This window comes from Schistocerca piceifrons, chromosome X (assembly GCF_021461385.2).
Source record: "Schistocerca piceifrons isolate TAMUIC-IGC-003096 chromosome X, iqSchPice1.1, whole genome shotgun sequence".
NCBI lineage: Eukaryota > Metazoa > Arthropoda > Insecta > Orthoptera > Acrididae > Schistocerca > Schistocerca piceifrons.
In genome coordinates, this window is record NC_060149.1 from 898,165,614 (window position 1) to 898,178,862 (window position 13,249).

At 43.1% G+C, this 13,249-nt stretch overlaps 1 protein-coding gene across 1 annotated transcript in view; it reads right to left on the reverse strand.

Annotated features, from left to right (window-relative positions):
• Nucleotides 1-2,301: 2,301 nt before the first annotated feature.
• The window catches only part of LOC124721429 (ras-related protein Rab-4B), a 107,854-nt gene continuing 96,906 nt past the window's right edge, over nucleotides 2,302-13,249 (reverse strand). Inside the window, exon 6 of the mRNA XM_047246403.1 lies at nucleotides 2,302-4,438. Within this exon, the coding sequence (XP_047102359.1) occupies nucleotides 4,326-4,438 (113 nt within the window). The 3' untranslated portion in view covers nucleotides 2,302-4,325. The remainder of the gene's footprint in view (nucleotides 4,439-13,249) is intronic.

Consider the following 13,249-nt stretch of genomic DNA (forward strand, 5'->3'; position numbering starts at 1 on the left):
GCTATGGCAGCAGTCAACAGATGCAAGTGCCTTTGCTAACAGCATGACATTGCCTGCAGCCCCTCTCCTGGGCTTGTTACCATATTGGTTGGACTCTATAGATGACTGGAAAACTGTGGACTGGTCAGATGAGTCCCAAAACTGGCTCTGAGCACTATGGGACTTAACATATGAGATCATTAGTCCCCTAGAACTTAGAACTACTTAAACCTAATGAACCTAAGGACATCACACACATCCGTGCCCGAGGCAGGATTCAAACCTGTGACTGTAGCGGTTGTGCAATTCCAGACTGAAGCGCCTAGAACCGCTCGGCCACTGCGGCTGGCGATGAGTCCCAATTTTGGCTAGTAAGTACTGTTGGTAGCGTTTGAGTGTGGCACAGACCCCACGAAGCTACAGACCCAGGTTGTCAGCGAGGCACAGTGCAAGCTGATGGTGGCTCTGTCTACACGGAATGGACTCGGTCCTCTGGTCCACCTGAACCAGTTATTGATGGGAAATTGTTGTTTGGCTGCAAATGGTCTCCAAGTAGCCATTCATGGACTGAATGTTCCCAAACAATGATGCACCATGTCACTGGACCACAATTGTTTGCACCTGGTTTGAAGAACATTCTGGACAATTCAAGTGAATGATTTGGCCGTCCAGATCACCTGACGTCAATCCCATTGAACACTTATGGGACATAATCGAGAGATCAGTCTGTGTACAAAATCCTGCACCAGCAACATTTTCACAATTGTGGTTAAGCTATAGAGGCAGCGCGGCTCAACATTTCTGCAGGGGACCTCCATTGTCTTGTTGAGTCCATGCCACATTGAGTTGCAGCACTATGCTGGGCAAAAGGATGTCACACATGATATTAGGAGGTATCCAATGACTTTTGTCACCTTAAGTGTACATTTGTATAGGTAAGTCTACTCAAAGATCTGAGCAAGTCAAGGGCATACCTCCTACAGAGCACTATGCATAGTAAATCACTGTCGGGTTCAAATTAACCTTCAGAGTCGACAACAGCTCTAGCTAAGCAGACAGTGCAAATGTATACCTGCGTCACTGTATTGATAGGTTCTTTAGCACTGAATAACAATGGCTTTAAAATCTACTAAGATTCTTCCATATATGAAGGCATCTAAATCCGTGGCCAACAACCTGTAATATGTATGAATGCTTTGTGATCAGCAAACTGCTGAAACTCCACGAGAAGCAACACCAAGGTTCGCTCCACTTTATGTCCAATTGGTTGACCCACCTAATGGCTACAAGCAGCTATTGACCAACGTATTCTCTATGGTATGGGGTATAAAGATATTGACAACACTACATTTTGAAATAAAACTGCAGAATACACCACTTGCTGTTTTATTGGGGTTCTGAGCCACTGATGGGCAGTGTTCAGAGTTGAAAACTTTTAAGGTAGTGAATTATATTGTTCCTTTTTGTTTACTTTACAGATGTCTACTTAAATGTTTTCAGCTCTAGAGAATTTTTTTTGTTTATTTTCTTCCATCTTTACAACATGAAATCTTCAGTAATGTTGATAATTGATTTAGTGGTGTTGCTGAGCATGTCTCATGGTAATGTAATGCAATACAACCTCTTTCAGGTGATAAGTTTACTGTTATCCAACATAGTTAAGGAAGAACCTAGTTCACAAATTCACTATTGCCAAATGTGATACCCAGTCAGCTATGTTTATCCAATCTGCCTGTAATTAATCTCCCAGTCCACAGGAAAACATTTACTTGCTTTGAAGCAGCTGTTGGCCTTGTAATTGGGTTGCGTAGGACATTCTGGACAATGTGGTCAGTATGCTAATGATTGTGTACAATGAACAAATGCAAAAATATTGGCATACTTGAAGCACTGAGACTTCATAGTGCATATAACAAAGGAAATGCTAATACATAACTAATTCCAATCACAAAGCATATTCAAATACATTTATTATTATTATTATTATTATTATTATTATTTTCCTCCTCTGTTGAATTTTCAAGTTGGCAAGTTAAAATTTTGCCTGGAAAAAATCTGCAGAAATAAGGTTCCAAGTCCCAAAACCGCAAATCTGTAATCACTCGAATGAGGGTCTACACAAATGAAAGACCAAATTAGATGTATGTAAATGCAATACAAGTGATCCAACTTCTAAATTTAGGATCCCCTCTCGCGCGTCGTCACCAGGCTTTCAGAGACCACAATAATCAAAGAGGACTGAAATGTGAATTTCACACACACACACACACACACACACACACACACACACACCACTTGTAAGTAAAAAAAATTGACTATCAGTATGTCTCAAATTTGAGTTTATTCACATTGGTGAGTTGCATGTGTTTATGGCAGTTTTGTTACAATATGTTCACACCTGGTACAATTATTTAAAAATAAATTGCCAAATCACAGTGTGATTTGGATTCCATGACTAACAACCCTCCATGTTTCTTGTCAAAAATTGGACTTTAGCTGGAGGACACTATAATGTCTTTAACAGGACCACGATGATTACAACGCACATTTACATTTTCAAGGATAGCTTTACAGACAGGCACATTAATCTGACAGCAGTGGCTGGTTCCCAATAAATGTTTTATTTCAACTAACAGCTTTTTATTATATGTAAAATTGCTTTACAAATTGAAGAGTGTAAGATTTCTTAAATTTGAAATCAATAAATTAATGCACAATATAAATATTTTTAAAGATAATTGGAAGCCGTGATTTTATTCATTTGGTCTTATAGTCTAATTTCTTAAGAGTTTATTTTATTTTTACTGGTTTAAATTCAAAATGTTTGGCTTGTAATAAAATGCATGTAGCACTACTATAATTCCATACACGTGCAGGAAAAGTCAACAGATTTCAACTGATAAATCCTGTTTTAAAACAGGTTGTGAATATGAATGAGAATTGTTTTCTTTCATAAAGATATACATCCCGTTTAACTAGTAATAGTCGTCACCAGGCTTTCAGAGACCACAATAATCAAAGAGGATTGAAATGTGAATTTGTGACAACTGAAATACAGGAATTGAGTACATTAAATATTTTACATGATATGTAACTTATCTAGTTATTTTAAGGAATGGTTAAGCAAGCTGGCTGCCTACGTTACTTAGTGCACAGCTCTTTTTTATGTTGTTAGTATTCTACAATATTTGTCTATTTGAACATACATTTGAAATAACACCATACATTTTCTTAGATGATAATTGGTGTTTCCAAGAGGAGGTCACTTGCTGATTCTATATACACTTTTTTCGGCTATATAAATGTAGTTATGTCCTAAAAGTCTCTATGATTATATTCCTGGCTAAAAGTCTAATTGTAGCCAAGTTCTGGTGCTACGTTTAAGACACCTCACTTAAACGTGTATTTTGACCTGTTATGTATCCAAAATTCATTCACTGCTCATTGCCTTGTCCTACACACGTAACATTGGAACTAACAACCAAATTCAACAGTTTTAACTGTTCTTCAGAGGCAACAATGTGTTAACAGCTCCAAGTTTCATTTTACTACATATATGATTTGTAGAAGTCCTATTTTTATGTATGGACAAAATGATTTAAATGTCAGTTAATGACAATAGTGACTCTGCAGTGTAATAAATGGATATCTGACCATACAAGTATGGGTTGACGTATGTCATTAGTATCTGTACTTTTTAATAAACAAGTAAGTGTAAATGAGAATAGTTTTGATGTCTGATTTAATTTACTATGTAGTAGTATATTAACTAAAATAGATATTTTTCAACTTAGTTGTACACAATGCAATGTCAGCAGAAGTTATGTTTAAATCATTAGATCCTTATAGTAAACACAAGGTGAGAAAATCTTACCATTTAGCTTGTATTTGGAATAAAGTGTAATTTCAGTAGCATAGAGTTTTGAATGAACATAACATTAGTATTTTATAAAATGTTTTCTGTGAATTAAACCTTTAAGTACCATAAGGCATTGTCATACAATGTTTTTTTTTTTTTTTTAAGTACAACTACATTCATCACTTATTTTAGATTACAGGAAATGATTTCCCTTATATGTTATTTTGAGATTCTTGTGCCACATGATACTTTCTCTTAAGTCATTTGCCAGTGACTAATACAGCAAACTTTGTTTATGGCATTAGTGTAATCTATTAATTTTATATTTGTTACAAATATTCTATAGTATTCTATATATGCAATATATAGCTTTTATTATAAACATAAATCAAACCTCAGCATGCATTATGATTCACATTTTAAAACACAACAACAATTCATTGACTTCTCAATGAAAAATATTTATCACAAAACAGACACATTCTGTTCACATGCGGCAAATACAATCGGGTGGTCGCCTATTGCTCTCTCTGTGGAGTCGGCGAGTGGTACTGTCTCCAAACTGTATTCCTGAGCCAATTCTTTCTGGATCCACTTCCCCTGAAAAAGTGTTAATTCAATATGCTATCTGCCAAAATACATACACATACACACACACACACACACACACACACACACAAAAGTTATCTGTTCATTCTTCTGAGTCTGTAGTACTTTCATTAATTGAACTTAAGCAGTGGTACAAGGATTCACATACCTCCGGAAGGTAGACCTACCCCTGGGCATACGTGAAGATATCTCAACGGGTATGACAAACTTAAAATAAGCAATATACATATTCATTTAATTATGCACTGAATATACATTCTCCTTTTCATGATTTAAAAATGATTAATATATTGCTGTGGATTAAGTCATTACTGCAATTAACATACAGTTAAGCTGATGCATCACTGGGGGTACAAAGCTGAGTATGGAAGTGGTATGTGAAGAAGAAAGAAATACTGACATTTTTCCAACTGTCTGCATTCTGTTTCACTGAAAAGGTGTGAGGATGTCAATTAAAAATAATTTGAATCTAGTCTTTAAACACTTACTCAGCCACCTATTTGTGTAGAAGGTAAATATATTGTGCAGAAAATTATATTACTTTTTGTTTGCATACAAATCATACCTGTGGTGTCACCGCCAGACACCACACTTGCTAGGTGGTAGCCTTTTTAATCGGCCGCGGTCCGGTAGTATACGTCGGACCCGCGTGTCGCCACTGCCAGTGATCGCAGACCGAGCACCACCACACGGCAGGTCTAGAGAGACGTACTAGCACTTGCTAGCGATGCCACACTGACAAATACGCTCTCATTTGCCGAGATGATAGTTAGCATAGCCTTCAGCTAAGTCAATTGCTACGACCTAGCAAGGCGCCATCACCAAGTTATATTGAGATGATAATACTGTATCAACAAGACCAATGTTCACCAATTATGGATTAAAGTTAAGTATTCCAGAAGCTACGTACTTTTCTTTATAGCATTCATTATGTATCCTGTTTCAGACCTCACGCCAGCCTGCGTGAGTTTAAGCGCGTGCCTTTCGGCTTCCTCTCATTGTGTCTAGGCTGTCTTGCCTTGACACAACAATACCCATGCACACAAACCTGTTTACATTTGACAGCCTTTGAAAAATAGCAGGTATAGTATTTCACAGACATGAAGTATTATTCACATTCACACATTGGTGCTCAAGTCTCACAGTTAAGCCTATCTTGAGCCATCACTGTAAACAGTCTGCAACCACATTTGCACCCGGACAGCTGGGAGCAACAATTGAAGTCTCCTGGTCCCCAACACATTCAATTCGAAGTTGAAATATTTGATTGTTTTACCACCGTCAAATCATTGTTGACTACAGCACTCGTTGTCTCCTGTCCTCACTGTTGTTCTGATATTTGCTTTTTACTGAGTGCCAATAAGTAGCTTTTAGTTCGGTTCTTCATCCACACTCATGAATAGGCATTTACTTAAAATAGCAAACTTAAGTGTCTGGATCAGAATGCCTGAATACCCAGTAGTATGGGATTGGAAAAATCATATGACTGGATAATAAGTGGTTGGTTGCGGACCAAACTACTAGGTCATCAGTCCCTCCATCATTGGACAGACTAGTCTATGTGACAGTACATTAGAGATGGTTGGTTGGTTTAAAAGAGGGGGACAGGGACCAAACTACGCAGTCATCGGTCGCTTGTTCCTAATAAAACAATGCCACAAGTGTGAGAATAAAACAGGTGAGACATAGAACAAAATGGAAAGAAAGAAAGAAAGAAACGGAACACTGAAAGGAACAAAACAGGACAAGAAAACAACAGAGAGATGCAAGAAACAGAAGAGAGTAAAACAAGAAAGCAGATTACAGTGGCTGGCCAACCACAGAAATAAGAAGGAAAAGCCAGCCACTCTGCAACACATTAAAACCTCCACCCTAAAACCTATAGAGTGGAGGACAGAGGGACAAAGGACATGCGTTAAAACTCTGATCAAATGATAAAACCCACCCTCACAGATGGAATGTAAAACCACATCAGATGATGTGTTGTTGTCTGCTAAAATCAATGATAACGAGTCTGGCAACCGAAGGTGAAGTCTTAGGGCAGCCAAAGAAGGACAGAGCAGAAGAATATGGGCCACTGTCAACAGGGTGCCACACCGACACTGAGGTGGGTCTTCACGGCGCAGGAGGTCCCTGCGATAGGCCCTCATCGAGGACTTCCACACATTTGTGGTCCCATTAATGGCTCTTAAGTTTGTTGTGCATAATGATATTTTGTCATTCCATTTCCCAAAGCTGAAAAACCTTGCAGCGTAATAACGAACGCAGGTCAGTTGCAGGGATGCCCATCTCTAGAAGTGGTTTCCATGTAGCCTGTTTGGCCAGCCTGTCAGCAAGTTCATTTCCTGGGATTCCGACGTGACCAGGGGTCCAGACGAACACCACTGAACGACTGGACCGTTCCAGGGCATAGATGGAATCCTGGAAGGACACTACCAAAGGATGACGAGGGTAGCACTGGTCGATAGTTTTCAGGCTGCTCAAGGAGTCAGTACATAAAAGAAGATTCCCCAGGGCATGAACAGAGATACTGAAGTGCACAAGAAATGGCTACATACACTGCAGCCATCAGGTAAGGAATGCTGTTCAATGTGGCCACCGTCAATGTAGGCAAAGCCTACACGACCATCAGTCATTGAGCCATCAGTGTAAACCACTTCAGAGCCCCGGAAGACGTCAAGAATCGAGAGGAAGTAACAGCGGAGAGCCGCAGGGTTAACGGAGTCCTTATGGCCACTTGACAGGTCCAGACGAAGATGCGGCCAAGGCATACACCATGGAGACATACGTGAACGGATCGCAAGTACAGGTGGTGAAGTGAAGGACTCCAGTTTGGAGAGAAGGGACCGCACACAAACCGCAATCATTAGCCCCGACCTGGGCCACTGATGTGGGAGATGGACTGTTGCAGGCAGGGAAAGGAGACAGTAATTCATATGCTCAGGAGAAACACGAATGTGTGCTGTGTAACTGGCGAGCAGTTGCACACGTCTGATCTGCAATGGAGGGACCCCAGCCTCCACCAGTATGCTCGTCACCAGACTCGTCCTAAAGCTCCTGTCGCTAGTCGAACCCTGCAGTGGTGCACAGGGTCGAGTAAATGCAATGCTGAGGGCACTGCCAAACCATAAACCACACTCCCACAGTCAATTCGGGACTGGACAAGGGCTCTGTAGAGCCGCAGCAGCGTAGAGCAATCTGCACCCCAATTGTTGTTGCTCAGGCAATGGAGGGCATTGAGGTGCTGCCGGCACTTCTGGTTGAGCTGAAGAAGATGAAGCCAAGTCAACCAAGTGTCGAAAACCAGTCCTAAGTATCGATATGTCTCCACTACACTACAGTGAGTGGATCGTCATGAAGGTAAAGTTCTGGGTCCGGATGAATGGTACGCCGCCAACAGAAGTGCAAGACATCTGCATACAGAGAAGGTGAGATGGATGGCCTGACAGCTGCTGCTAGACCATTAATGGCCACTAAAAAATAGACACACACTCAATACAGAGCCCTGCGGGACTCCATTCTCCTGGATATGGATGGAACAATGGGAGGGACCAACTTGGGCATGGAAAGTACTGAGCAACAGGAAGTTTCGGATAAAAATTGGGAGTGGGCCCCAGAGACCCCACTCATACAATGTGGCAAGGATATGATGTCGCCAGGTCGTGTCATATGCTTTTCATAAATCAAAAAAGACAGCAACCACGTGTTGGCATCTGGAAAAGGCTGTTCGGATGGCAGACTTGAGGGACACATGATTATCAGCGGTAGAGCGACCGTGGCTGAAGCTGCCCTGACATAGAGCCAGTTGGCCACATGACTCCAGGACCTGCCCAACCCAACCGCCGATACACAATATGTTCCAGCAGCTTACAAAGAACGTTGGTGAGGGTGATGGGCCGATAGCTATCCACATCAAGCGTGTTTTTACTGGGTTTGAGCACCGGAATGATGGTGCTCTCCTGCCATTGCGATGGAAAGACGCCATCACACTAGATCCGGTTGAAGATGACGAGGAGATGTGACTTGTAGTCAGATGAGAGATGTTTAATCATCTGGCTGTGGATCTGATCAGGCCCAGGAGCTGTGTCGGGGATTATGCAAGGGCACTGAAGAGCTCCCACTCTGTAAATGGGGAGTTATAGGATTCACTGTGGCGTGTAGTGAATAAGAGAACGTTCCCTTCCAGTCACCATTTGAGAGTGTGGCAGGCTGGAGGGTAATTCTCCGACGCAGAGGCTTGAGCAAAGACTCGGCAATTGCGATCGCGTCAGTAGATAACACACTATTTATGGTCACACCGGGAACACCTAAAGACATTTGAACTTTGCCAAGACTTGGGAATGTGACGTATGGCACCCAATGATAGAGATGTATCTCTCCTAACACTCCTGCTTCCGTCGTTTAGTAAGTAATTGCTTCAGCGACTTCCGGTGACCACCAAGGGACGGCCTTACGCCAGGGGCACCCTAATGAGCGCTGGATCGTGTTTTCTGCTGCAGAAACAATTGTTGTAGTCACCTGCTCAACCATCACACTGATGTTACCATGTGGGGGAGATTAAACGGTGACAGCAGAGGTGAAAGTTTCCGACTCCGCCTTGTTTAAAGCCCATCTGGGCAGGCGTCCGTGGGCCTGACGCTGGGTCAAAGACAGGAAGACAGGGAAGTGGTCACTATCACACACGTCGTCATATGCTCTCCAGTGGATAGATGGGAGAAGACCTGAGCTGCAAACTGATAAATCAATGGCCGAGTAACTACCATGGGCCACACTGAAATGTGTGGCAGCCCCTGTATTTAAGAGGCAGAGGTCGAATTGAGGCAGTAAATTCTGGCATCTCTGCCTCCGCCAGTAAGCACGGTGTCACCCCACAAGGCGTTATGGGCATTAAAATCTACCAAAAGTAGGAAAGGTTTAGGGAGTTGATCAATCACTGCAGCTAATACATTCAGGGGTATTGCACTATCTGCGGAAAGATATACATTGCAGACTGTTATATCCTGCGTCGTCCTTGTTCTGACAGCCACAGGTTCAAGAATGGTTTGAAGAGACACAGTTTCACTACAGACTGAGTTTAGGACAAACGCAAACTCCACCTGACACTCGATTATAGTCGGTACGGTTCCTGTAATATCCCTTATAGCCAACAGACGGCAGGGGTCTGCTTTGCCGAGAACCAGGTTACCTGGAGGGCAATGCAGATAGCGTGTGTAAAGCTTAACAGTTGCCATAGCTCAGCCAGGCTGTGGAAAAAAACTGCCGCAATTCCCCTGGAGGTTGACATAATCGAGAGACTGGGGAGGCATGGAACATTCAATGAGGTAGTTTATGCCTCAGTCACCTGCTGCCACCGACTTATTGCCTGAGCAGTCTATATCCATTGTGTCTGAGGGACTGGCGAGATCTAGGTCCTCAGCGGATGCCAAAATCTCCACTCTATCCTCGACACAGAGCTTGTAGGTAGCACTGGTGTGGGTGCCACCAGAACTTCCTTGGTCTTCTTTTTGGATTTCCCTCACTGTCCTTGGGTTTCCCTGGCTGGGAAGACTTACTGATTCAGTCTCCGGGACTGAAGACGAGCGTGAAGCCCTACGACCAGCTGCTTTTGGGCTCTTCATCCAATGGCGGGTGTCGTTTCCTCACTAGCAGAAACACGGGAAGGGAGTGACCCAAGGGACGCCTTCCTAGTGAGAGAAGCCAAAGAAAGCCTATCCTTCTCCAGTTTGGACGTGGGGACGGACGCCCCTGATGGTTGGGGGGGGGGGGGGGGGGTGTTGCTACGGTGGCGCAGACGATGTCATATGCACAGGATGCAGGTGTTCAAATTTTCTCTTAGCTTCAGTGTAGGTCAGTCAGTCCATGGTTTTGTACTCCCTGATTTTCCTTTCTTTCCGGAGAATCCTGCAGTCTGGCGATCAAGGCGTTTGGTGCTCTCCGCAGTTGACACAGATGTTATGGGGGTCCGCAATCTTGACGTGATGCTCTAAGTACAGCGGGAAGACATATGGCCGAACTTCCTGCACTTAAAGCACCGCATCGGGGGAGGGGTATAGGGTTTTACATCACAGCAGTACACAATCACCCTGACTTTCTTGGGCAATGTATCACCCTCGAAGGCCAAGATGAAGGCACCGATGGCAACCTGATTATCACCTCGCCACTCTAAATTGGCGCGCAGCTCACCATCAGACTGTAAAAGAAGGTCCCTGTCAAATATGATACCCTGGACCATATTTAAGCTCTTATGGGGCCCCAATCTGGGCTGCTGTTGCGTGAGATGTATTTCAATCTTTGGAAAGAGATGGCTTTAGTTTGGATGCTTAGGGGAGCTACAGACATGAGTAGCATAATTGACTAGCTGTTGTTGGCACCTGATCCACAATGGAGGGACCCCAGCCTTCATGAGTAAGCTGGTCACAGGGCTAGTTCAAAAGGCTCTTGTTGCGAGTCAACCCTGCAGTGGTTTATCGATCCAGTATCCACAACGCTGAGGTCAGTGCCGAACCACATGCCAGCCTTCCATAATCAAGAAAGGGTTGTATCAGGGCTTTTTAATGCTGCAGAAGGATAGTGTGATCTGTGTCCCAGCTGCTGTTACCCAGGCAGTGAAGTATATTAAAGTGCAGATAGCACTTTTGCTTAAGCTGGTGAAGCTGGGGAATCCACATCAACCGAGCATTGAAGACCAGTCCTCAAAAGGAATAAGTCTCCTTCACATCTACTCTACATCTACATATACATCCATACTCCACAAGCCACCTGATGGTGTGTAGCGGAGGGTACCCTGAGGACCTCTATCAGTTCTCCCTTCTATTCCAGTCTCATATTGTTCGTGGAAAGAAGGACTGTCGGTATGCCTCTGTGTGGGCACTAATCTCTCTGATTTTATCCTCATGGTCTCTTCGTGAGATATACGTAGGAGGGAGCAATATACTGCTTGACTCCTCTGTGAAGGTATGTTCTCGAAACTTCAACAAAAGCCTGTACCGAGCTACTGAGCGTCTCTCCTGCAGAGTCTTCCACTGGAGTTTATCTATCATCTCCGTAACACTTTCGCGATTACTAAATGATCCTGTAACGAAGCGCGCTGCTCTCCGTTGGATCTTCTCTATGTCTTCTATCAACCCTATCTGGTACGGATCCCACACTGCTGAGCAGTATTCAAGCAGTGGGCAAACAAGCGTACTGTAACCTACTTTCTCTGTTTTCGGATTGTATTTCCTTAGGATTCTTCCAATGAATCTCAGTCTGGCATCTGCTTTACCGATGATCAACTTTATATGATCATTCCATTTTAAATCACTCCTAATTCGCACTCTCAGATAATTTATGGAATTAACTGCTTCCAGTTGCTGACCTGCTATATTGGAGCTAAATGATAAGGGATCTTTCTTTCTATGTATTCACAGCACATTACACTTGTCTACATTGAGATTCAATTGCCATTCCCTGCACCATGCTCAATTCACTGCAGATCCTCCTGCATTTCAGTACAATTTTCCATTGTTACAACCTCTTGATATACCACAGCATCATCCGCAAAAAGCCTCAGTGAACTTCCGATGTCATCCACAAGGTCATTTATGTATATTGTGAATAGCAACGGTCCTACAACACTCCCCTGCGGCACACCTGAAATCACTCTTACTTCGGAAGACTTCTCTCCATTGAGAATGACATGCTGCGTTCTGTTATCTAGGAACTCTTCAATCCAATCACACAATTGGTCTGATAGTCCATATGCTCTTACTTTGTTCATTAAACGACTGTGGGGAACTGTATCGAACGCCTTGCGGAAGTCAAGAAACACGGCATCTACCTGGGAACCCGTGTCTATGGCCCTCTGAGTCTCGTGGATGAATAGTGCGAGCTGGGTTTCACACAATCGTCTTTTTCAAAACCCATGCTGATTCCTACAGAATAGATTTCTAGTCTCCAGAAAAGTCATTATACTCGAACATAATACGTTTCCAAAATTCTACAACTGATCGACATTAGAGATATAGGTCTATAGTTCTGCACATCTGTTCGATGTCCCTTCTTGAAAACGGGGATGACCTGTGCCCTTTTCCAATCCTTTGGAACGCTACACTCTTCTAGAGACCTACGGTACACCGCTGCAAGAAGGGGGCAAGTTGCCCTGCGTACTCTGTGTAAAATCGAACTGGTATCCCATCAGGTCCAGCGGCCTTTCCTCTTATGAGGGATTTTAATTGTTTCTCTATCCCTCTGTCGTCTATTTCGATATCTACCATTTTGTCATCTGTGCGACAATCTAGAGAAGGAACTACAGTGCAGTCTTTCTCTGTGAAACAGCTTTGGAAAAAGACATTTAGTATTTCGGCCCTTAGTCTGTCATCCTCTGTTTCAGTACCATTTTGGTCACAGAGTGTCTGGACATTTTGTTTTGATCCACCTACCGCTTTGACAGAAGACCAAAATTTCTTACGATTTTCTGCCAAGTCAGTACATAGAACTTTACTTTCGAATTCATTGAACGCCTCTCGCATAGCCCTCCTCACACTACATTTTGCTTCGCGTAATTTTTATTTGTCTGCAAGGCTTTGGCTATGTTTATTTGGTTATTAAAGTACAGTTATGGTTGTGGGTGAAAGGCACAACATCGACAGAAGTGCACGATGCGAGTCTTGGCAGCTGAAAACCGAAAGCCATGGACAAGCCCCCATGCCCGTGCCTTTCATATGGTGCCTTGCAGTTCACATTCAGTGACATCCCCACTAGAGGAGCAGTAGCAGAGGTAAAAGTCTTCAGCATACAAGGAGCGTGATACTAAGGACCCCA